The sequence below is a fragment of the Frankliniella occidentalis genome, unplaced genomic scaffold (genome assembly GCF_000697945.3).
Source record: "Frankliniella occidentalis isolate FOCC.00 unplaced genomic scaffold, Focc_3.1 Scaffold237, whole genome shotgun sequence".
NCBI lineage: Eukaryota > Metazoa > Arthropoda > Insecta > Thysanoptera > Thripidae > Frankliniella > Frankliniella occidentalis.
This window is the reverse complement of record NW_026267363.1, coordinates 182,974-207,347: the sequence shown is the minus strand read 5'-3', so window position 1 is coordinate 207,347 and position 24,374 is coordinate 182,974. Positions and strand designations below refer to the sequence as shown.

Sequence of the window (24,374 nt, the reverse complement as noted above, 5' to 3'; positions counted from 1 at the left end):
GGGGGGGGGGGGCAGCAGTTGCAGACTTGTTTGCGTTCACCCCCCACCCCCCTCCTCCCTCTTAACTCTACACTTCGGGATGTAATTCCGTTGCAGTCTGACGGCATATTTTTTGCATGCTTAACGCAGGTTGCACTGAAAATGCTAGAGTCAGATATCTTTCTCTCAGGAGAGCGAGATCAGTGACACAAAAAATCTTACTCTCCTGAGAGCGAGATATCTGACTTTCACTCAATTTGAGTCATAACTTGCGGTCCTCACCCAATGAGAGTGAGGTTTCTGACTGCAATTGGGCGAGGTCAGGGAAATCTTACTCCTCCAGAGTGAGAATTCGGTGCATACGACTGGTTAGCCTTAGAGTCATCGCTACGATTGAGCGAGGCAAAATTGTCTCACTCATTTCGAGCACGACACCCCACTCAAAGGTTTTCAGTGTGGATGTGTCTTTGTGCACATCTTCATCAGGTACACAGGTACAAAATAATCGGTATGTAAGGCGGTACAATTTTGTGCCTAGACTAGGAGCAAATGCTTTATTTTGTCTGTAACGTAGATAAAAAATGTGTATCTGGCCTAGATGTGCTCAAAGCAGGACACGCCTCACCTTTAACATGCCAAAATTGTCCCTCCCTCTTGGTCACTTGCCTTCCTCTCTTTTACTCATATCTTTTACCAACGTCTATTGCGTTGCGTATTAGGGAGAACGAGAATTACAATTTCGTAATTGCGGTGTTTTGGGGGTCCTTTTCAACTCAGAATCCCTCACAAGCACATACACGTACTATTATTTTTTGTGAAAGCCTGAACGCTAGTATAAAGTCAATAATTTAACTTTTCAGTTATGTAAGCGAATGTTCGTCGTGGTAGAAGTACATTAGGGCGCACGCCATGCGCGTGACTCTGATGTTGTGAGATACTCCACGTGAGAGCCGAAAGCCATTATCGTGTGCTGGGCGATTTAGAGTGGATGTGTGCGCCCCGTTCGCTGCGCGCTTCATTCGCTCCCCATCGTTTGATCGACAGCGGCATGATTGCTAGGGCACTCTACGCGCACTCTACGAAGCACTCTAGGACCACTGTACCTCCGTAGCTTCCCGTGTCGCCACCCCATCCCCATTACCGCATATTAGCAATCGAACGGTGCCCGCAGTGAACTTTTTACCTCGCGGTGGATGACCCGTAAACTGGGTTAATAGACATTGTGCCTGAAATTAACAGTTTAAAACTTTTTGTCGCCCCAAACCCACACGGTACTTAACGGAGCTTTTTCGTTTTTTTAGGGACTGTCAAAAAAGTCCGCCCGGATTAACTCAGATTTATTCGGCAAAATTACGAGAGCTCGACGCCTGCGGGACTCGGGGTAGGCCCTCCCGCGGTACACACATGTACGGCAAGCCAGATGTTGCCTACCACCCAGGCGCTATGAGACTGTGCATTCGCTAAACCTGGCTGTTGTAACGGCAAATGATGGACGCATTTTCTGGACGGTCCCATCACAATAGCAGCGAAACTTGAAATCAATTTTGGGCTAAGCCAAAGCCACAAACTATTAAAACTTTGTTCTACGTCTCCCTTGTTCATTTTTTTTTTTTTTTTTTTTTTTTTTTAAATTGTTAGATGAGTTGCTTCTGGTCCCGAACCTTGAGCTGGCCCCCTCGTACCACTCGCGGACGTTTGCAACTTTTGCTCTTGATCTAGTGGCTCGCCAGGTCAGAGGCAAGGAGGTCAGCCTGTTCCGGCCTGGCTGGCGCTCTGTGTCGGGATTTTAATTTTCCGGAAAAGTATTTCTGAGAAATAATGCAAGAATTTTTTTAAAATATCCTGATATTTTTTTCTCTGTAGAGTTATTTTTTTCTGGAAATATTGTAACTTTCCCCCATTTTTTTCTGGAAAAGTTTCAAATTTTTTACGGGAAACATGTAGACTTAAAAATCCCTAGCTCATGTGGCAGCGGTGCCAGTCGTACAGATCCGCAACACAATGACCTTTGAACTTCCATCATTGTCACAGTCGTTTTTAACTCGAACTGTTCTCTGTTCCAGGATGGTTTGGGACCCGAAGGGCGCCATCGGCCACAGTGACTATGGCAGCTTCGAGCGCCAGGGCAGCAGCTCCAACCCAGAGGAAGACTCGCAGCACCCGCAACTGAGGGCCGGCGCCTCGCTCCCCCTCTCACCTTTGCACAGCCAGCAGGCGACCACCTCCAATATGAGTGACACGGACCTCATTCAAAGGCAGCCCCTTCTGCCGCTGCCAGCCAAGGTTTGTCTCATCTCGAAAATTGTGTCTGTGATTCATCTTGATTTTCATCGCTTCATATTTGTACTTACTTTTTAAATATTTTTTCCAGAATGGGCATCACATTACTGTGGAGTATGAAGAGGATGGAGAGGACCATAGTGAGGATGAAGGCAGGTCCGGAGTTAAAGCGAATGGAGTTGTAAAGATCAATATTCCCAAAACAGAGAGAGAAGAACAGAGATACCCCAAAGAAAAGTGGAAAACACTAATGGGCAAGTAGTTTAGAATTTACTTTCAATCAAATTTGTGTGTTTATATTTCTTTTCAAATAGTGTCAGTAATAGAAAATTCTTTCTTCGGCAGCATTTTTGTGTGTGTTTTTTGGCACTCTCATGTCAGTTGCATCTCTCTCTTTGGTACATGAAAAAGTTCCCGACAAAGAGACATATCCACCATTGCCAGATATTTTCTTTGAATTTTTTCCTCAAGTTGATTGGGCTCTTGATGTCTCAGAAATTATTATAATGGTTTCTTCAAACGTCACTTTCCTGATAATTTTATTTCATAAACATAGGTATGCCAACTTTTTCGCAATGTCTTTACTATGTTATGTTCATACATATTTTAACTTTAATATTTTCTTTGTTTCAGATATATTGTGTTTAGGAGGATGTTCCTCATAATAGCTCTACTGTACCTCATGCGTTCAGTAACTATGTATGTCACTGTCTTACCAATGTCTAGCACAACATATTATTGTTCACCAAAAGCCAATGTGACAACACCATGGTTGTTAACAAAAAGAGTTTGGCAGCTCATGTCTGGATTTGGCCTGTCAATCAATGGGAAACATACATATTGTGGAGATTTTATTTTCAGTGGTCATACAGTAGTACTTACCCTTTGCTATCTTCTTATCAACGAATGTAAGTTATATTTTCTCTACTTAATATTTTTGCAAAAATGTTGTCACTAATTGTTTTTTATTTTTTTGCTATAGATTCTCCAGACTCACCAAAAAGGCTGTTCCAACTTCTTTCTTGGACGTCTTTCATTGCCTCTACTACTGCGGTCTTCATGGTGTTGCTGTCCAGAGGACACTACACCATAGATGTAGTGATCGCATATTTTGCGACAACTAGGACATTCTGGATTTACCATACTCTTGCTAATAATGCCTCGTTAAAGGTTATTCTCTTTCCTTTGAGCTGTTAGTGTTTGTTAATGAATCCTTACTTTTTAATCTAATTGTTTTCTTATCCTTTCAGAAACCTGGTCCACACAACTATTTAGCTCGTGCGTGGTGGTTCCCCATATTTAGGTACTTCGAAGGAAATGTTGGTGTCAAAGTTCCTAGACAGCATGAATGGCCTTTGCCTTGGCCTCGCAGGTTTCTGCACAAACCCCCAAACAGAAACAGTTAGCAATACTTTGCAACATGCACCATCTTTGCAGCTTGTTTGTGTAATACAAAGTGCAAGTGGTTAGTTTTTGAACTGCATAAAGCAAAAAAAAATATTCCACAGTTCTTGTACCTGGACCTTGTAGTGTAGGGTTTGTTTCAATGAATTAACACTTAAAAAGTGACAATTCCTCTGATTTTGTACTTTTGGTTGAATGAGTCAAAAACTTGAAGTGTAGAGCAATTTTTTTTTTTATTATTATTTTGCAAAGTCAACATCAATGAACTGGATGTTTAATGATATATTCCTATTTTCATCAATCTCAACAGCAAAATGGCCTGTCGTTTGCCTAATCCTTCACTTAATCTTTTGTTTTGATTTGTTTACCAAATGCAGATGCATCATATATTCAAAAATGTAGTCTCTGCTTTCATCTGATTATATTTCAGTTTCCGTCCAAAGTCCTTAATGTGTTGAAAATATCTACTAATTGCTTTGTTTCAACATGGGTTGCATTGAAGTTGTAAGTTGTTAAAAAAATAATGAAATCTTTCAATGGGTTTTTGTCTTAGAACCCATGTTTATCTTTACTTACAATGTTAAATTAAAACATCAAAGACTGCTAAGCTTTGACTGCCTGCTATTGCTTATGTTTGAGCTCATAATAAACTTAAAATCTTAATGAGTGCTGTAGGTATTACGGTTTGTAACTTATTGTACTTCTGTTTGTCTTCCAAATTCAACTTGCACAAAACAAGTTCTTTTTCTACTTTAAAAGGGACTGGAAATATATTCCTGTTTTGTATTTTAGTGTTTGTGAGCCTTGCTTTGTGGTCTGTCCATACCTTTGTATGCTAAATGAAAATAGGTTAAAGTTTTCCCTGCTGGTCATTGACAGCATTATTACTTTAAACATTGGAGGAAACGACAAGTTCTACTTTTTGCTACTCTTTCACCTGAAGCATATTGCTTGGCTGCCCTATCCGTTATAATTTTAGAAATGTGATTGTTACATTTTGTTACTGTCTTAAACATACGGTGCCTTACTGCGAGTGTACTTGCTTCTCCTGGCTTCGATCTTTATGAATCGAAAGCCACGCCTAAGAGGCAACATATATTTTGTTAGTGATATGGAATACTCTAACAGAATTTCCTGCACAAGGTTAAAGTCTTGCGTCTGATGGAACATGAGTGCTGTGATGTAATATTTTCAAGTTTGCTAGACCAAATAAGGGTAATGTATATTTAAAGTATGATTTTAGAAGGGATGTGTACATTGTTGTCTTAGATCTAAAGTAGGATTCTAGTTAATGCTTTAATTGATTTGGGATTTGTATGGGCCAATTCCATACCTTAAATAATCAACTAAAGATGAATCTCTTTGCTCTGCCAAACAATTGATTACTCTCAATATGCTGAAAAAAATGTGTGATACTAAGAGTGAATGATGTAATTGCCAGTACTTTAGGGTACAGAGAAGTGTTCTTCTGCAAACTTTGCGAGCTTGAAACGAGTTATCTGGTCAAGAATAACTGTGTTGTCCCATCTACAAATGCATTACAAATTTTGTTCATGAATGTTGGACACCTTTTTAGTGGGCCACATTTCAAGCTTCTGGTTTCCTTATGTGATTTCTATTTTAACTCTTGATTTTCAAAACCTGGTTACTTTATGAGAAATTTGTGAGTCATGTTAATTAATTGTATCAAATTTCTGATATTCTTTTTATTTAAAGTCTGATTTAAGAACTTTTAAGAACCTTACACTTTTTTCCACTTCTATATTTTGTTGTTGGTGTCTGGCTGCACTGAACTACTGTAGTAAATCTTTTTAAACACTATTTATTTTGCAATGCCTTATCTACCCATGAACTTTTTAAAGGATTGTAATTTTTACTTTTTTCTACTAATACAAGGCATCAATTTTTGTTTTCAATTCTTCAAGTTAGCTGTTGTTTTTAATACTTTGGCATTAAACTGATGCTATTGTTTTTCTTGTGATGGAGTATTTGCTATTGCAAAAGTATTGGATATTTATTAAATGATGTTGAAGTACAGTAGTCATGTTGCAGCAGTTTCCCCAGTTGGGGATCATCTTGAATATTTACAAATGACAATGTGTAGTATAATTGTGATTGTTTATTTTAGTTTTATATTTCAAGTTTAATGGGCACATGTCATCAGAATGCTTCATGCAAATTTTAGGTGTGAGTACCTGAATAAAGCAGCTCAAACTAAAAATATATCTCTACTTTGTTATGCAATTTATTTTTTGAAAACAAAACACACATAGCACCAAACTCAATGAGTTTCTAGCTCAATGCAAGACAATACTGCATTTTTTTTCAGTGTTCTTGACCAGAGTACCCCAAAATTCTAATGGACATACCAGCCAACATATGATGTCAAGTAATGTGAAAAGCTTATTCATAAGCATCAGAGAGACATTGGACTTTCATAATGCAATGAAATTAAATGTTTTGGTTCAACAGAAGCTAACATTACCAATATTTGGGAAACATCTGGAGGGTCCCCTGTCTAGAGGGTCCCCCCTGAATATTTTATTATTTTTTATTATTTTAATTATAAAATTAGTTTTTAATGTTTAAATACTAATTAAATATTAAAATATTGTTTAAAACTATTTTGCGAGGCCTGAGGTGTCTAGAAATTTTCCATCCTGCTTCCTAATGTTCTGTTTCTTGCGCTCTTGCTCTCAACATGAGTGTTAAATGTTAGTTGCGGTCTGTCTAGTAGACATTTGGCTAGGAGAATTAGTCGCTAAGTTCTCTATGCAGTAGGACTTGTTTGGAAGTGTTGAAATGTCGCAAACTTACAAGTGCTTAACATATCCGAAAGTATGAAAATGCTACTGCGCTGCTTTTAGGTTCATCAAGTGCGGGGTAGTAGTTGTTCTTTCAGAAGCACACAGTGCAACGCAACACACATTCAAAAGACTGTGTACTAAAAGTGATTCACCTTGCAATGAACATCTGGACACTGCGCTTGCTGTATCCAAAGGGAACGCATTAACATTTTTGTTTGACATTTTGATGTCTTACCCACTTGAAAGTCGACGACATTTCCACACTTCAGAAAACGGTCTACTGAATAGAAAACACTAACATGTAATTCTAATAGCCTGATGTAAACTATACAGATCGCAACTAGCAAAGAAACACTTCTTCTAAGAGCAAGAGCCCTACAGCACATTAGGAACCAATATGAAAAATTCCTAGGCCACTCTGACCTTTAAAACTAGTTGTAAACAAAATTTTAATATTTTATTAATATTTTAATGTTAAAAAAATAGTAAAAAATTCAGGGGGACCCTCTAGACAGGGGACCCTCCAGGACCTACCCCAATATTTGACATGCATTTATTAATCTCAAAAAAATGAAAACACGTTGAGTACCACGTGGGTACATGGTGGCTATGCCTTGCAGGGTAACGCTGGCCCAATCACTCTCGGACTTACCAAGTTGAAGTGGTATTGATTCAGTTCAACCTAGTGCAGGATGTACTTCAACATTTTATGATTTTGAGAAATCTTTTTCTTTTTTCTTTTTAAAGGAACAGCTTGCTAAAACATTTATTTGAGACTTTATCACATATTAGACAAGTCAATTTCATAAAACACTTTCATTGAAACAGAGTAAAATGATTTTTTTAAAATCTAGTGTAGTTTTTACCTTTAAAAACTTTTAAAAACTTAAGGACACCAACCCTAAAGCACATTATAAAACAAATCATTCATAGGTTTAAAACATATAATATTGATTGGATTATCACAGACCATGCAACAACAGCTCTTAACATATTAGGAAACTGCAAAGCAGACACAATAAATAGTCTAAAAATTAAGTACAGATTATGCAAATTGAAATGAAACACATAAACAACACAAATGGCCAAGTTCATAGGGTGTGGTAAAACAACAAGACATGGCATACAAAAGTCAGTCTTCAGTAAACAAGCCTTCAAGTATGGGAACAAAAATTAGTCAGGGACTTCTCAAAAACGACCTTGCACCATAGTCCTTAAAAGTGCACCAACTTCTTCCGGGTCTTGCATAGCTTCTGCCAGCATTTTTTCAACATTTCGCATAATTGCGACTTTCTGATATCCCTTGATAGGATATTCTACTTGCCCAACTGGTCCTGCCTGAAAGACAGCAAAGTAATTATCTCACTTATTTAAAAGGGAAAATGCAGAGAGTTATATAATCTAGCTATAGTTAGGTCTCAAAAAAAAAAAAAGAAAGAAACTGCATGAATTACCTTGTACCAAAAATTGAGAGAGACAGTATACTTTTCAGGTTTGACTGACTCAATGTGATGCCACCAGTATATAGGAATGTATAAAACATCCCCGGGTCCGACAACTGCTTGCACACCATGTAAATCTCTCATTTTAGGAAATCTGTCATAGTCTGGATTATCTAAGTCAACCTAAATTATTTGAAGGAAACAATCAGGAAAATGGAATTATTTCTACTTTATTTTTTTAAAGATGGCTAATGGTGTAAAGAAGGTACAAATACCTGACTTTGCCTATCATGTGGATGCCACACAGGATGAGGGTAAAGGCACCCAAATTGTTCTGGAGGGAAAAGTATACACCTTTTGTGGCCATGTATTTGGGCAAAAAGATTCTCCTGTTCATCATAGTGACATGGTGTTACATTACCTAGTGAGCAGAATAAGCAGGATAAAACTTGCAAATACTTTATTCAACTGCTCTAAGTATAAAATAAATTAATTATGAAGATGAACTTACCTTCTAAGCCAACTAGTAGTAAATTGTACGTCAATTTTCCCCAATTGTGTAACTTTTGTTTCGCTGTCACCCAGTCCCATCTGAACCGTATGAAGTCTTGCACAACTCCGGCTCCAGAAGTGCTACTTAAGGCTTGCTGAAGGTATAGTCTGAGGTAACACGTAATCTGTTTAATTTATATCTAAAAATCGTTTACCTATAATGTTCATGGAAGGAGCCTACCTTTCATCTCCATCTTTCCATTCTCTTACTCTTTTGGCAAAGTCTTGTATTTTGATGGGACAACTCTTAGCTGGTCTAATATACTCTTTTTGTGGTCTATTTTTTGTGTGAGCCCCGGAGACTGAATCAATTTCAGCAAGCTTCTTTTCGTCAAAAAACTTGAATTGATTTCCTTTGCTGACAAATATTGTAAAATCTCCATTGCCCATGTTTTTCTCCAAATAATCCAAGTCCCATTTTGAAGCTGCACCGACAAGATTGGACCCTGTCAATACTACAGGCTTCTGTAAAACAAAGAGAAGAGGGCGAGGGAAAAAAAAAAGAGAGCATGATTAGTTTAAAACCTATTGATAAAATAATGTTAAGAAACAAGCAGGATCTCTAAAACAGAAATCAGTATTATTAACTAGTGTATGAGGCAATATAGCAAAGATTAATTAATCTTATTAAACTTTTATAAAAGTTGCTATCATCAAAAAAATTCACGGATAAAATTTATCGGAACCACTTAACAAACAAATACTAACCTTACTCTTTATGAGCTCATCTACTTGTGGATCCATGCAGTTTAATCTTGGTATGTCATCTAATGGAAAGTCGTATTTCCTGAGATTACATTGATCCGGTTCGTTTCTGGAAGTCGACATAACTTCACCTTCGTATTTAGCGAATAAATGAGGTTCAATGCAACTATTCTAACCCAATCAACCCAATACTGTAAAATCTTAGGGCCGTAAAGCAATGTTTGGTTTTTGTTTTGTTTTTTGTTTTGCTTTTCGTTTTTCCCAAACTGCCCCCTCCTCACCTCTTCCCCTCCCCTCCTCCCCTCTTCTTCCGCTCAAAATATGGTGGTGACTTGCATCCGAGATCGGGGCCGGAGGTTGCAAACTTCCCCATTATTGACTCTACAGTTCTAACTGTATCCATTTCATATTTTCCGTCAAAATACTTTCTCATTTCTGACTCATGTCAAAGCACCAAATTTGCATAGAAGTTGAGATATTTTACACATTTTATGTAAGCGCATTTTTGGCGGCACTTCAGCTCGTTAACAAACCTACGCGTCATTTCGGCGTCCGCTAGAGAAAATAGATCTTAACATGAAAAGCTGTCTTAAAACCAGTTTTTACTATAGAATAAACAGAAACTTTCATCAAAATTCTCGTCTTTTCTACTCAGCACCGATTCGCTCCAAATTTCTTTAATTTTTACTCCAGTTTTAAATTGCGGCAGACGTGATTAAAATTTTGGTTGTGGCGCTCTTTGGGCGCGACGTCATTTCGTGCCTCCGCGTTGCATTGTGGGATGGCAATGGAGGGCGCGTGATTTTGAACCATTGTGTACACATTTGATGAGCTGGAGAAAATCTTTCATTTTCACCTATTGTGCCGTGTCGCCTGCTGAATTCGCGTGTTTACCCTCATTTTCCCTGTGGTGTGGGACACGGGAAAATAGTTTGGTCACCGCTTGAATGTAGCTGTTCATTTCCTCGCGAAGATTTTAGACTGTCCTATTACGAAGAGAATTTAACCCCACTTTCCCTTGGAATCTGGTGTTAGTCAGGTTCTAGTTCTCGTTATTCGGTGAAATATCGATGCGGTGGTTCCATTTTCACCTCTTTCCTTGATATTTAGCATGTTAATCGCATTGTGCTCAACCCACATTTTCAAATTTCCGTGCCTTGGTGGCAGAAAATGGCGCGTCATTTGAGCTCAAACCTCCTTTAGAGAATGGCGCGCCCGTCTTTAGAAACTCCCTCAAAGATGTGGTTTTGATAGTATTTGTGTTCGTGTTGCTGTTTGAATGGCATATCTTCGATTTCTACAATTCTGTTTATAGTGGACGAAAATGCTCGCCAAAGGTTAGTATCTGCAGTTGTGTCTTTAAGTACACCTAGAGGTTAAGCTTTGTATACCTAACCTATGTTTGTAAACAGTGATCTCTGCTCATACGATTTGTTTAGTCGTTAGTTTTCTTACGTTTTGCTTTAGTATGCACAATTTGTCGTTAAACAACATCTCAAAATCTTAATGCTACAATGTCAGTTGCTGGATTCTCAAAACATTCCTTTCTTGGTTATCCCCACAGCTTGTTTGTGCATCTGTACTTATAGTTCAGTTATGTTGAGTTTTTGTGATAGTTCCTCTGTTGGGGGTTTCACATTACATTAAATGTATGAAACAATGTTGTCTTCTGTGCATACAGACATGTCCTCTTTCACCATTCCTTGAATTCGTCATTCTGCTCTTCCCAAACTCATGACACCTACCCTCTAATATTTATTTTGCTATTGTTATTTCTTTGACATACCTCTTGGTCTTGGCCTGATCTAAGTTAAGCCTAGAATTTGAAATCCAGTTGTAAATATTATTTCTTTTGTTTCATTTTCAGGCAACAAAGCCCGCAGTGGCTCCCGAGCCATGGTGGAAACTATTGCAGTGACTGATGGAGAATTGACTGCATTGTCAGCTCTATCTGGTCAGCAACTTCTTACCATTGATGGTGACCTTCTAAATCAATCTGATATATCTCCGGGTCTTGAAGAAGCTGTTTGCGTCACCATACCTAATGATGAGTCTATGGAGGTGGATGGGGAGGAGTTGGTGACATCAAGTGACATTGTTGAATCTACTATCACTCATGATGACAATGAGGAATCTCCAACCCCATCTGCAGTAGTTGTATCAAACTGCAACATTATTAGTCGCACACCTGTTCTGATGAGTGTTGCGGGCCAGTCAGCAGCATCTACTTCTTACGTGGTTATCCAATCTTCACCCGGAAACAGAGTTATCACTACCAACACTGCTGCAGCTGGGAAGAAAGGCGCACAGATTCCCCAAATTATTGGCAGGGTAAACTCCGGAGTTCCGAGTCCTCAATATCAAACAGTAGTGAGAACTATACCAACGTCTGGTCCCCCTCCATTGGTTACCCGAGGAGCCAATTTGAATGTAACTGGAATACGCCCTCTGAATCCTCAGGCAGCAAACCAAAGAGGAGTGAGTGATTTTTTTTTTACCCCGTATAATAATTTTGTTGCCTATCAGTTAGCAAATTCAAATTTATTTTTTTAAACTTTATTTTGATGTTGCAGCAAATTATAACCAAAGTCCTTTTACCTCGCACTGGTAGTGGTCAGCAAGTTGTGACCTTGCCTATTCAAGATGGTAAAAGTGTGGATCAGCAGAGGTTCATGATAGGAGGACAGCAAGTTCGTGTTTTAAGTGGGGGAATGAAGATAGCAACAATCCCCAGTTCGACCTCTGATTCAAGACTGTCTAAAAGCGAGACTGAAAAAGCTACTGTGATCCAAACCTCAAGTGTGGCGTCAAGTAGTCCTCTTGGAAGACCGATCAAAGTTATCCAGTCTCGCCCTCTTGGGGTTCTTACTCCAAACAGTGGATCAGTTGCAAAAGTACAACAGATCATCCCAGCATCACCAGGTGGCAAGGTGAGAAAATATTACCAATGCATTAGTTCAACTGTGCCAATAAAATAAAAGTTTTAAAATATTGACGGGTCATCTCAGAAATATGCTTCTAATTGCCTAAAACCTTCTGCAATTTTTTCTTACTTCTGGAGAACAATTTAACGGTTGCAAAAGTGGGAAATCATATTTTATATGTTGTCTAGTGTTTCTACAAACTGACAGATATTGAATTATTTAATTTTTTGATGTACAGACCTGTCTCACAGGTTCATAAATTATCCAGCTTTGACTGAAAGAACAGAAATTGGATATAACGACGATTAAAGAAAGAAGTTCTTGACTGTGTGGTTAACTTTGTTTTCTTGCATTCAACTAGACAGAATCTTACATTTTGTAAGAATAGCTGGCGAGATTAAACAATTTTTTTTTTACATTTGCAACCTCTAAATTCTAAATTGAACTGCAAAACTTAAAGAAAAATTTACAGAATGCTTCCAGCAAATAGAATATCAACATTTTAAAACTTTTATTGTTTTAGGACAGTCGAACATCAGTCTTTTCCTCTTTTTTCGCAATGTGTAATAATGTTGACTGTGTGTTTTTTAGGGGTTGATTGTGAATAAAGTACTACCAGGAACTGGAACAAGGGTCACTGTTGTGCCACAAGGAGCCAAATCCCCTGCCAAAATATTACCTGCACCAATGAGTATAGTGACGAGCTCCGCATCTCAGCAGGGAGGACCGTCCGTCAGTCCGCAGAAAGTTATCATAAGACATGTTAGTTGCGGTCCCTCTTATCGTTGTTACTTTCTATTTTATAACATCGTACTTAATTTCACTAATTATCTGGGTTTTTTTTAGGCCTCCATTAAACCAATGACTGGTCAGGCAGTCCCCGGGTTGAGAATACCAGTCTCCAGCCAACCAGGGCTGGTGAACTCATCTACCTTACAACCTGTTCAAGTTGCTGGAAGACAGGTACTGAGAAAAAATCAGCTTCTCACATATTCATTTAATTGTCTTTATTTCTAATCCAATATCCCTCTTGCTTTCCAGATGCAATATGTTCGCCTAGTCAGTATACCTTCATCATCGGACTCTACAACCACTGTCACAAATACAGCAGTGGGAAAGGCAAGCACAGTTTTGACATTGTCCTCAGCCTCAGGTAGTCAACATGGGAACACCATAAAAATGATCCCTATGGGTACATCAACCCCCAAAACTGTGAGTTTTATTTATTTCAGATATTAAAAATTGAGTTTCTTCCTTGTTTCTTGTTCATTTTGTTAGCAATCAATTATTTATTTGAACATCTGAATTGCAGGTTCTGGCCAAAACCATGTCTGGGCAGAAAATAATCATACCAGCTTCCCTAGCTATGACACAAATTAAAACATCAATACCCAGCAGTGTGATGTCTGTTGTTAACTCAACCGCCACCAGCACCACTTCTTCCACAAACATTGTTATGTTACCTTCAACATCCATTCAAACAGCTAAATCGGTTTGTTAATGTTCTAATTTTTTTTCATCTTGATAAATAATAATGCATGGCTTTGGATAGTTTATTAAAGTATGTGTTTATTTCCAGATTGCCCAACCAGATATGGACATTAAGCCAATAATAATGTCCCTTGCTGAAGAAGCCAGTGTAGATGACGTTGATCCTCTACCACATCTTGTAAAACCGGAGCATGCACCTGCACCTCCACCACCCAAGCAGAGCAAGGCTTCACTACCAGAGCCTAATGGAATCAAGCCTCGCAAACCTTGCAACTGCACAAAGTCACAATGTCTCAAGCTGTACGTAAACTGTTTAAATTATGTATTGGTTTCCTTTATCACTTTAAACGAAATGTATTTTATTCTATCTGTGTACTAATCATTCTGTGTTGCAGCTACTGTGATTGCTTTGCAAATGGTGAATTTTGCAATCAGTGTAATTGTAACTGCTGTTACAATAATTTAGATCATGAAGAAGACAGACAACGAGCAATTCGTTCATGCCTGGAACGTAATCCTAATGCTTTTAGACCAAAAATTGGCAAAGGTATCGTTGGAGATGGCAGGCGGCACAACAAAGGCTGCAACTGTAAACGATCTGGCTGCCTTAAAAATTATTGTGAATGTTATGAGGTAACAATTCTTCCAGTAGCAGAATATCTGTATTTATTCAAAATCAAGCTGTACTATTTTGTTGCCAATTTCAAATCCCAGATAGTTTTGTATTACCTAGTTGTTTGACATAATGTCTTTTCTTTTTCAGGCGAAGATAGCTTGCTCAAATAATTGCAAATGTGTGGGTTGTAGAAATATAGAAGATGACATAGATCGGCGCAGTTTAAGGGAGTTAATAGAAGTGTCAGAGAGTCTTGAAAGTCCAATATTAATGCCGTCTGGGTTAAAAAAGAAATCTATTGGTCAAATTTTAGATACTTCTTCTATTAAACAAGAAGATGGTCACAGAAAAGGAGATAGGTAAGTTGTATTATTATTGGTTAAAATATGTCAGAACTTAAATGACTTCCTTTCTTTAATCTTTGTTTCTTTTTTATGCTTAGACGTTCAGATTGCATCATGTCTGACAACGTTGTTAGTGCTACATGTCAGTGTTTGGTTGCTCAAGCTGAGGAAGCAGAAAAACTGGATTTAAATGACGAAGAGGCGGAGAAATTAATAATTGAAGAATTCGGACGATGCCTTGTGGAAATTATTTCGTGTGTTACAAATAGGACAGACCTTGATAGACAAGACACTTCTTCAACTTTCAGTGAGCAGGGTGATAGTTCGTGAGGTGATAATGCTTCTCTCTCTAAAGAGATGTTGTTAGTGGTTGCCTAAACAAACTATATTTGTAGTAGCAAAATTTGTTTACCTTACAATCAATTTTTTCATATGTTAACATTATTGCAGTTGAGTGAATACTAACAACTCAACACTATGCACTCTTTTATTTCAATATACCTGTCCATCTCTCAGATGAAAGTATATATAATCAATCAATGAAACTGGACATAGTTTTATTATTTTAGATGTATTGCTTAAATGAATTTATTACTGACCAAGGAAATGAAAGATGATTCATGCATTGTTCTCTCAATTCTAAATTAAATAAATGTACATACTAGGATATTGTCAGTTGTTTTTGTAAATTAGCTCATGTCATGTATCAAGTAAGTGACCTAGTCATGGGATTTTTATTCTCTAAAGGTAAAGTTGGCTTCTCTCAAAGAAGTTAAAAAATTGAACTTGTTTTTTTGCTGCTCCATGACAGATATACACAGTATTGTGTCTGTTAAAAGAATGACGCTTACATTGTTTTAATCTGATTTGTACCTTGTGTTGATATAAATGCCTTTAGTTAGTTGTCAAGGGACACAGAGCAAAGAGAGAATTCATGTAAACATGTCAGTGGCAGAAATTTTGTAATGAAATATATACCTGAAATGACTTAAAGTCCTTACAGAGAAATCTTTCTTGGCATTGTGCCCCCAGCCATTTAAGGTTGTCATATGATACGTGATCTTGCATTTATATATTGAATAGAGTTTGTACTCTTTTTTTTCACCCATTTAAATTTTAATCCCCCCTCCCCCTTCCCTGTTAAATTCAGTCAAATGATAGAACTTGTAAAAAGTTGTGTTACGTGTTTTCTAAATACATTCTAGCATGTGTATTTTCGGCCATGTAAGATGATTGAAGTGTGTACCCTTGTTTTCTTTCATTTCTTAAACTAGATAGTTGGACATGTGCCAAAACAACTATTTCCCTTCTGTCCAATACATGTTTAGGGTGGAATTATTTATATATTGTCTATATATTATTCTTGATTTTGAAATTTTTTTGTGAAAGGATTACTTAGAGAAATGTTTAGCCGTTTTCCTCACTGTTTATTTGCAGTCTGTTAACTGGTCTGTATTGTGTACACCCAATTTATAGAGTTTTGATTTATTACCTTGGTAATTTTTATTATTGCGTGATGGCACTCTCCTAGCTGGGGACCGTCACAACGGAGGGGTTTGTACCGACTGAGTTGCAGTGTGGTCACTCCTACGCTCTTTTATTAGTCCTACGACGTAGCAAGAAGGGAATAAAATTATGTTGCATCAACTGAACCATCATATGTTCTACCTCCTTGGCGAACCCACTTACATGACAAAGCACGAAAGACTTAAATCTCACCCCCCAACAAAAGTAAAACTCATCTGCAAACAGAAGCAGATGATGCAAACTTTTTCATGATTGAGGACCAAGATGTTGATGAGTTCTGATCTGGAGAAAGAACAGAGGTATATTTAAGAAAAATCAGAAACAAGTCAAGAAAACAAGAAAATTTGCATGTATTATTCGGCGGGCGGGAGTTTGCTGACCATATGAGGATCATTAAGAAAGAACGTCTGGTTTTCTCAGATTCGTTCGACCTGTCGGCCTTACACACTTCTATAGTGCGTGCTCGCCTAGCACGTGCTTGTCTCTCCTTACCGAAAGTTAAAGCTGGGATCAGATCTAGGTATAGGGTCGTGATTACGTTATTTCTAAACCTTCCTTGCGGCCCACAAAAATGTTTTTTTTTTTTTTTCGACTCGGGCAGGGGCAGGGTCATGATCGTCCGTGGAGTTCCCTCTCGCGTCACGTCCTGGCGCTGGCATGCCGCGCTGCCCCACCAGAGGGCGCCTGTGGTAAAAGGAGGGGGGGGGGGACTGACGGGATCGATCCAGCTGGTGTCTGTGTGGCGGCCCCCCAAACAGCGCGAGGCCCGGGCGGGCGTCTTCGCAGCGTCTCTACCACCGCCCTTCACGCCAAAACATCGTCGAGGCAACGGGTCGGGACGTCTGCGAAGCGGATCCCTGGTGCGCAAATCTTCGCGGGAGGCGACTCCTTTCGACGCAGAGCCGGGGCTTCCCTCCGCGGCCACGGCACTGGCGTGGAACGTACTGCTGTCCCCTCCGGGGCCTCGGACCAACTAGAGCGACGGCGAGGCGTAGCGAGGTTAGTTTTTGCCAAGTCCAGGGTCGTCGAGACCGTCGCCGCCGTCGTCGTCGTCCGGCGGCACGCTCGTGGCCAGTGTGGCGTCGAGGAGGTGCCCGTCGTAGGACACGCGGGCCCTGACTCCGCGGCCACCTCGCCATGGCCGCGGAGGCGGGGGATCTTTTTGGCGCGAGCGGGGACGCCCACCACCCCCACCCCCCACCCTTCGGCTGACCTCCCCGAGCAACAGAGATTTCGTCTCGCAAACGTCATAGTATTGGGCATACCCATCATTTTGACGAGTTTCGTTGTTGTTGTTTTCGTTTTTGCTTTCAGATGATAACAATTTCCGAGTGGTGGACCACTTGTTTAAACCATGTACACACTTTAAAATATTCCAAAAATACTCCAGATATTCTACCGAAAATTTTCCAGAAATTCCAAATGGTATTCCAGACATTGCAAAAAGTATTCCATGAAGTATTATGCCGCAATATATTCCAGGCTCTGCATGGAGTGCTCCGTGTGCCTGGAGCTGCCCGAGAAGCGCATCCCCGCGCGCCACCTCAGCGCCACTTGCCGGCCGCGCCACATCTACGCCACCTTCGTGGGCGACTGCTCGTGCGCCATGGTGTGGTGCGTCTGGTGCGCGCGCAAGGCCGCCGACTACCGCCTCAACCAGGCCATCCACACGCAGGCCCCCAGCGGCGATCAGGTACTTATACGACGGCACTTTCAGCAGTGTGTGTGTGTGTGCGTGTAATTTTGGCGTTCAGCTATTAACCGTCGTTATTATTGCCTTAGTTGGACGGCGGGGACCCTCACGTCCGTGCTGGCCGATGCAATTGGATGTCGGGATCTCATTTGTACCTCGGGTGAAGAGTATGATGGGGTCCCTATTATCCCCAGTCGTGATCCCTGTAAGATTGTTAACTTTCCAGGAAAATATTTCTGGGACATTGTGAAGGAAATTTTGTTGTCAATTTTTACGAAGTCTTCTAGAAACATTTCAATTTTTCCGATTTTTTTTTTCTGGACGCTTGTCCAGTTTCCAATTTTCCGAAAAAAATTTGGATCCCAGGTCTCTGATATGTCTATCTCCCTTTCCTCCGTTTCCACTCTCATTTTTCTCTAGGCAGGGCATGGGGCATGAGATCATCCAAAAAGTTCACGTCCCCCGCCATTTGTGTCCTCGCGAACCTGTGCCAAAAGTTCAGCGCCCCTCTGTAGAGCCCTCAAAGCGCCTGGTGCGTATGCAACATCTCGCCTGCAGTGCACGCGTGCTCTACAGGGTGGCCTACCCCGAGTCTCGCAGGCGCCCGAGCGAGCGTCTGTTATTTGAATCTGAGAAAAACAGACGTGTACGTTCTGAACGATCTCCATACTACGGCGAGGTCAGCCACCAACCTTCCGTCAAGGGGTTACCTCACCATAACTACGAGCGTACCGATTTTTCTGTGTTTTCTCGATTTTTTAAAAATAAAATGCTGATTTTTTTTTTTCTGACTTTTGATGATTTACTTCCGATTTATTTCTTATTTTTTCTTATTTTTCTGTTCTCCTCCTGTTTTTTTTTCTAATTTTTTTTCTCTCATTTTTCTTGTGACTTTCGCCTGCTCCAGGAGGAGGCCGAGGCCGAGATGGTGCCGTGCCCGATGTGCCGCGCGCCCGTGCACCCGACGCGCTTCCTCACGCACCCGACGCCGCTGACGCCGGCCGAGCGGCGCCGCCTGGTGCGCGACTACAAGCCCCCGCCCTGCTGGTTCATCTGGGGCGACAACGTGTGCAGATTCGGCCGCCTGTGCCGCAACAGCCACGCCGGCATGGACGGGCGTCCCTTGCAGTGCGGCCGGCCGCTGTCCCGCCGCGACTGGCTCGCCCGCCTCCCGGAGCCCTTCTACATGCCGCCCAGCTTCCTGGACCGCGACGGCCGGGCGTGGTTCTACACCGGCCGCCACGGCTACGTGCGCATCGTTGACCCGACCAGCCCGCAGGTATGAGCTGCGCATCGAAATACGTTAGAGATCGGCTCACTTTTGGAAAAATGGACTACTACTGCTCGATGAGGTGATTAACGGTGAAAAAAATTAATAATAAAGACAAAAATTAAATTAAAAATAGAAAAAAGTTCACTCATTTCTTAAAATCATCTTCTGTTGTTCCGAGTATTATTCTGCCTTGACAATTCGAAATGTTCACCTGTAAATGGACTCTTTATCCCGCAGGTGTGGGAGAAGCTCAACACGGCGCAGCGCTTCTCGCCGATGTCCGACAAGCACCCGACGGAGGCCGGGGGCGGCGCGGCGGGCGCGCTGGCGCAGCTGGGCGGCGCGGGCATCGCCCTCAACAGCGCCGTCGGCGCCGACCTGGACGCGGACGGCGGACGGCGCTGGATGTCCTCCTCGTCCTCGTCCTCGTGAGGGGGGCCCACCAGGACGCCGTCAACGCCACGCGTACCTCTGGGCTGCGGCCAGGACGCAATCAGCGCGCCATAAGGCTGCCGAGAGATTGCTTGACTGAGATGCCCACTCTTCCCTCTGCGCATTTTGTCGACGGTGGTGGTGGACAAAACGAGAGTGTACTTACGCGTTTTCGCACAAATTCAACTCTTTGCGCACTTTTCGTTTTGTTTTTTTTTTGCATGTACAATTTTTTCCATAGTGCCTAGAGTAATGAAGTAATGAAAATGGTACTAAACACTGTGTGTAGGAATCATATAATTTATGTAAAATGTATGAAGTATTATTTTTTTGACTAGACTGAGTAAGGACGTGGTGGATTCCAAATTTTTGGAATATTTTCGAATAAGACTTGACGTAGGTCAGTTATTTTTCAGGACGTATTGTTATTTCATCCTCCGACCTGCACGTTTCGCACTGTGATAGTGGGTTCTTCAACGGTTTCCTCGTGGTTCTGAGTCTAATTACTTTATTATCAATGTAACCGTTATGTACAGGAATGTGCAGTTATGGAACACGATGAAACTTTCGCTCTCACTCGCGTTTTTTTTACCCGCGAGTGCCTACAGTGTTGTTTAAAGTGAATATTTACATAGTCTAAATATTCACCTTAAGAAACACTGTAGGCACTCCCGGGTAAACTATTACCTGCCCAGTCAGATTTTAGTACAGCTTTTAACTTTAAAACTTTGAAACCCAGCAAGTTGTGATTGATTCTCAAAGTCATAGGCCGCATGATGATACTCATACAAATTTCCCTTCACATCGCACGGAGAAAACTTTAATCAACAAAACGGGCTTTACGGTCCTTGCCTCGGCCTGGGGTGATTTCAGGGCCGGACCCAGTTACAGTCTTAAATTATTATTATTACTATTATTATCTTACAAACGACGTCTTGAGCGCGCGTTAGGGGCTTGAAATCGAAGGGGAAAAATAAGGGTTCTCGGTACCGGTCACGCAAGACGACAACATGACAAGATTCGAGAAAAAACTATTTTTTTGATTCTTTGGCGGGGGCGTGGGGGGTGAGTGGACGGCCCGATGCCGTCTTCTGGTCGTCCTCGGCTCGGCGTCTACGTGGAGTTGCTGGCGTACATGAAGACGGCGATGATGAGGCCGTAGAGACCCAGGACCTCGGAGAAGATGAGGATCAGGATCATGCCGACGAAGAGGCGCGGCTGCTGCGCCGTGCCCCGCACGCCCGCGTCACCCACGATGCCGATGGCGAAGCCCGCGGCCAGGCCGGCCAGGCCGACGGACAGCCCGGCGCCCATGTGGATGAAGCCCCTGAGAAGGAGAGAAAACACATACACCGTCCGCTGTGAACGCCTGCCGTCGCGAGGGTAGGCAACACACCCGACACCAGAGCGGCGTGCTGAGCGTGGTCAGCGCCTCACTCGACTGTCCCCGTCCCTCCCTCTCTCAGGGACGGGAGACAGTTGGGTTAGGCGCTAGCCCCGACCGATTGCCACCACTACGTGCCGCTCCGCTTCACTCGTAGATAAGCCGTTTTGGTTTTATTGTTCTTTCTTTCTGTCTTCCATCTTTTTGTGTGTGTTTTGAACTTCGTTGAGGGAGTCGTAGACTGGGATTTTAGTTTTCCATAAAAGTATTTTTAGGGATTGTGTTTTTCTGAATCTCGCATTTTTTCCCGAGAGGAAAACAGTTAAATTTTCCCGTTTTTCTTTTTTAGAAATGTATCATTTTTTTCCTGGAAAATGTCGAACTTTAAAAGGATCGCCGGGCCGGGTGGAGATACTTAATCACTCACAGGTACAGGGTGTAGCCGTCCGAGGCCGACTTGAGGGAGCTGGCTATGAGGATGGCCACGACCAACCCGTAGATGGCGACGATACCCGCCATGACGACGGGGATGATGCACTTCATGATGAGCTCGGGCCTCATGATGGCCATGGCCGAGATACCCGTGCCGGACTTGGCCGTCCCGTAGGCGGCGCCCAGGGCTGTCGATGAACCACACAAATAAATAGATAAATAAAAAGTTCATTTTTCATTGTACTATGCAATTGTTTTTTGTTTTTTTACAACCCAGTCCGTGTTGTATGGATGGCCCATGGCCCACACAAAACAACAAGAACATGAAACGCTATAAACACGCTGCCGACTCTTGCGAGCCCTTCCCTTCCCCCGTCGTCCCCCAAACTCCCGTAAACTCATTCTCGGGAATGGGAGATGACGACCGTCCTTGGAAGCACATGACATGGCCCGGCTGCTTCTGCTTCTCCCCTAATCCCTCGCACGCAAGCGGCAAATAGCTGTACAATTATAACAGAGGACACGGGCTCGTCGCCGTGTAGTATACTGCCTATAGGTCACGCCCCTCGTCTGAGGTCGAAAATGTGTTGCATCGACGTCGGTATATGGATCACTGTTAAAATTTACAACAGTAAATAACAGCAGAATGGACTGGTAATTTTTAAAACAGTGTAATCCTGTAGTCTGCACTGTACTTTATTCTGGAGGAAAGTTCTTTTCAAGCAATGACAAGTCTTTATCCCTCATATACCAGTCGAACAGATTTTGACCGTAGTATGGTAGTACAAGACGATCTGTATGAATTCTGTTTCTGGGTACAGATTTTTTAAGTGATGGATGTCGGTGACAAACGACCCATCGCGACCTTCTATTTCTTCCGCCTGCTAAAAAGGGAGCCGGTTCGATTTAGGTCTGCCGGAGGGACTATGACAGCGATGTCAAACCGATGTCCTGCTCTCTATATCAGTTTTAGAAAATTGTCTACTTTCGCTTCGAACCGATCCTGAAATGATTTCGAAATCGAGATACTATAGCTGATGTTTTGATACAGCCCTTGAATCCCGATTCGATATCGCGCTGTGCGGGCCGTCCACTCATGTGACGGGGCCCCGCAGTCACAAGATGCGGCCCCGTCATGTGATCCGCGCGACGCACCCGCGCGGCCGCGGCCCCTCTGCGCTCCCTCGCGCCCCGTCGCGCCCTTGCTGCTGAGCAGGTGGTGAAGGGCGAGCCGCTGCTCGGCGGGGGTGGGTGTAAGCTGCCGCACAAAAGAACCGTCACGGCCGTCACGCCATGGGGCTGTACCGAGCCCTGCCCGTCCAGCGGACACAGCTGCTGGGCGGTGGTGCTCGCCGAGCGGGACATTTGGTTAAAACGTTTTTGTGGAAAAGGCGGCCCCTCACCCCGCCGACAGGAAGGGCACGCGGAGGTGCTCCCTCCGTCACGTGGGCCGTCACGCGTCACGTGATGCCACCCGCGGCCGACAGTCACCCCCCGACCGACGCGTCCTCGTCACGGTGGTCACGACGACGAGCCCGCGCGTCACTTTCAATACCTTTAACGCGTTGTCGGTCGAGGGTGAGGTGACGGTTCGCCGCCCGCCCCACCCCACCCTACCCAAAGGGCGGGTTGCAGTACTCACCGCTGAAAATCACAGCCGACGCGGCGCCCATGACGCCGAAGAAGGGCCCGTACTCGGGGGTGGCGGGGTTGGTGGCCGACATGTTTGTTTGAAGGGGGGATGAGGTTATTAGGCGAGGAACCGCGAAAATCTAGCGAAAACCGGAGAGAAACCGGGGATCGGGGGGGATGTTTCGGGCCCTGCTGCCGTGCACACACAGACGCCTCTGGTCGGGCCGAAGAAGTGCTCAGGTCCTGGCGTTCATGTGACGCGGCGTGGCCCACCACCGGGGCGTCGACGCACGAGTGCCCCACTGATAACGGCCAGAAAGATCGATAAGTTGGCGCAAAGTATTAGTCAGGTAGATAGATAAGGGCTCTGGCCACGCCGCGGGGCGCCGCCGCCTCGGCCACCGCCTCCGCGAGCAAGCGCCTCGCGCCAATCACAGAATGACGGGTCAATCGCGGTGCAGCACGACGCCGACGACGGGAGCGGGTGCGAGCTGCTGCACTGCGGGGCCACACTGATAAACTAAGTATTCAACTGCTCAACACTTGTAAGTGTGCAACTGCAAGTTGATTACTTGCAAGTGTGCAACTACGTAGTCGTACATTTGCAAGTGTTTAAATCGGTAGGTGTGCACTTGCAAGTGTACAACTTCCGAGCTGTGCACTTGCAAGTATTCAACTTGCAGTTGCACACTTGCAAGTATTTAACTAGCAGTTGCACACTTACAGGTGTTGAGCAGTTGAACTCTTAGTTTATCAGTGCAGGCTGGCCTAACGGCGCCTGTCCTCTCTTCTCTGGTTTTATACACCATTAAAAATAGTCGTCACAACTTTGTAAATTTGGAGGGGGGGGGAACTATCTTATTGCGTCATCAAACATTGATTTCGTCGTACGCAATCTTCGAAACTGCCATGTTTTAGCAGCAGCAAGCTCGCATGGCGCCTGGGAGGTAGGCAACATCTCGGTTGCAGCGCATGCGTGCAGTGCGGTGTGGCCTACCTCGAGGCTCGCAGGCGCGCCGAGCTCAAGCTCCCGTAGTTTTTGTCGTTGAATAATAAATCTGAGGAGAGTGGACGTTTTTTCTCTCATGGTGACATCCGAGTTCTTCTTCCTCGCTCCCTTTGCTTTCTTCTCTTCAGCTCGTACCGGAATGCTTTATAGCCATGTACAGGGTGGTCCACAGACCCCTTCCTTTATTTTGCTTATTCTGTACCGAATGCATGCGTGCGGACGGGTTGCATACTCGCACGGGGCCATAAGGCGCCCATGGTGAGCGACAGTAGGCAAGCCCGCCCGCACGCCTGCATGCGGTACAGTATAAGCAAAATAAAGGAAGGGGTCTGTGGACCACCCTGTATGTGTGGCCGCTCTGTGTCCTCTGTCCCGCATAATTATCGCGACACGATGATGTAGGGCAATTAAGGAGAGGCGTTCCATATTGAGGTATATAGTCACGATT

The 24,374-nt window shown here is 42.9% G+C and overlaps 5 protein-coding genes across 8 annotated transcripts in view; 3 read left to right on the top strand and 2 right to left on the bottom strand.

The window, feature by feature from the left end:
- The window catches only part of LOC113205096 (phosphatidylcholine:ceramide cholinephosphotransferase 2), a 44,651-nt gene extending 38,765 nt beyond the window's left edge, over positions 1-5,886 (top strand). For all 3 annotated transcript variants that reach the window (XM_052272995.1, XM_026420562.2, XM_026420563.2), the window contains 6 exons: positions 2,043-2,262; positions 2,351-2,513; positions 2,605-2,815; positions 2,893-3,167; positions 3,242-3,429; positions 3,510-5,886. In XM_052272995.1, coding sequence (XP_052128955.1) covers positions 2,044-2,262; positions 2,351-2,513; positions 2,605-2,815; positions 2,893-3,167; positions 3,242-3,429; positions 3,510-3,665 — 1,212 coding nt within the window. In that variant the 5' untranslated portion in view covers position 2,043 and the 3' untranslated portion in view covers positions 3,666-5,886. The remainder of the gene's footprint in view (positions 1-2,042; positions 2,263-2,350; positions 2,514-2,604; positions 2,816-2,892; positions 3,168-3,241; positions 3,430-3,509) is intronic.
- A 1,119-nt stretch (positions 5,887-7,005) lies between these two features.
- LOC113205097 (hypoxia-inducible factor 1-alpha inhibitor-like) lies at positions 7,006-9,414 on the bottom strand. Its single transcript, XM_026420564.2, has 6 exons — positions 9,173-9,414; positions 8,646-8,929; positions 8,424-8,572; positions 8,188-8,333; positions 7,925-8,095; positions 7,006-7,808 (listed from the first exon to the last, which is right to left on the bottom strand). Exons 1-6 carry the CDS (start codon positions 9,290-9,292, stop codon positions 7,659-7,661), a joined length of 1,020 nt encoding a protein of 339 aa, XP_026276349.1. The 5' UTR covers positions 9,293-9,414; the 3' UTR covers positions 7,006-7,658.
- Positions 9,415-9,921: 507 nt separating this feature from the next.
- On the top strand, positions 9,922-16,196 carry LOC113205104 (protein lin-54 homolog). Of its 2 annotated transcripts, XM_052272994.1 has the most exons (12): positions 9,922-10,199; positions 10,280-10,506; positions 11,037-11,647; positions 11,743-12,099; positions 12,685-12,855; positions 12,940-13,056; positions 13,135-13,305; positions 13,406-13,585; positions 13,673-13,884; positions 13,980-14,217; positions 14,348-14,559; positions 14,643-16,196. In XM_052272994.1, the coding sequence occupies exons 2-12, from the start codon at positions 10,494-10,496 to the stop codon at positions 14,872-14,874; spliced, it is 2,514 nt and encodes an 837-aa protein (XP_052128954.1). In that variant the 5' UTR covers positions 9,922-10,199; positions 10,280-10,493; the 3' UTR covers positions 14,875-16,196. The 2 variants fall into 2 exon arrangements, with proteins under 2 accessions (XP_052128954.1, XP_026276357.1); XM_026420572.2 differs by having other exon boundaries at positions 9,922-10,506.
- Positions 16,197-16,787: 591 nt separating this feature from the next.
- Positions 16,788-19,877, top strand: LOC113205105 (uncharacterized). Its single transcript, XM_026420573.2, has 4 exons — positions 16,788-17,070; positions 17,554-17,764; positions 18,672-19,043; positions 19,275-19,877. Exons 2-4 carry the CDS (start codon positions 17,561-17,563, stop codon positions 19,467-19,469), a joined length of 771 nt encoding a protein of 256 aa, XP_026276358.1. The 5' UTR covers positions 16,788-17,070; positions 17,554-17,560; the 3' UTR covers positions 19,470-19,877.
- Positions 19,878-19,960: 83 nt separating this feature from the next.
- Positions 19,961-23,182, bottom strand: LOC113205106 (V-type proton ATPase 16 kDa proteolipid subunit c-like). Its single transcript, XM_026420574.2, has 3 exons — positions 22,928-23,182; positions 21,281-21,473; positions 19,961-20,796 (listed from the first exon to the last, which is right to left on the bottom strand). The coding sequence occupies exons 1-3, from the start codon at positions 23,007-23,009 to the stop codon at positions 20,583-20,585; spliced, it is 489 nt and encodes a 162-aa protein (XP_026276359.1). The 5' UTR covers positions 23,010-23,182; the 3' UTR covers positions 19,961-20,582.
- Between the last annotated feature and the right edge of the window lie 1,192 nt (positions 23,183-24,374).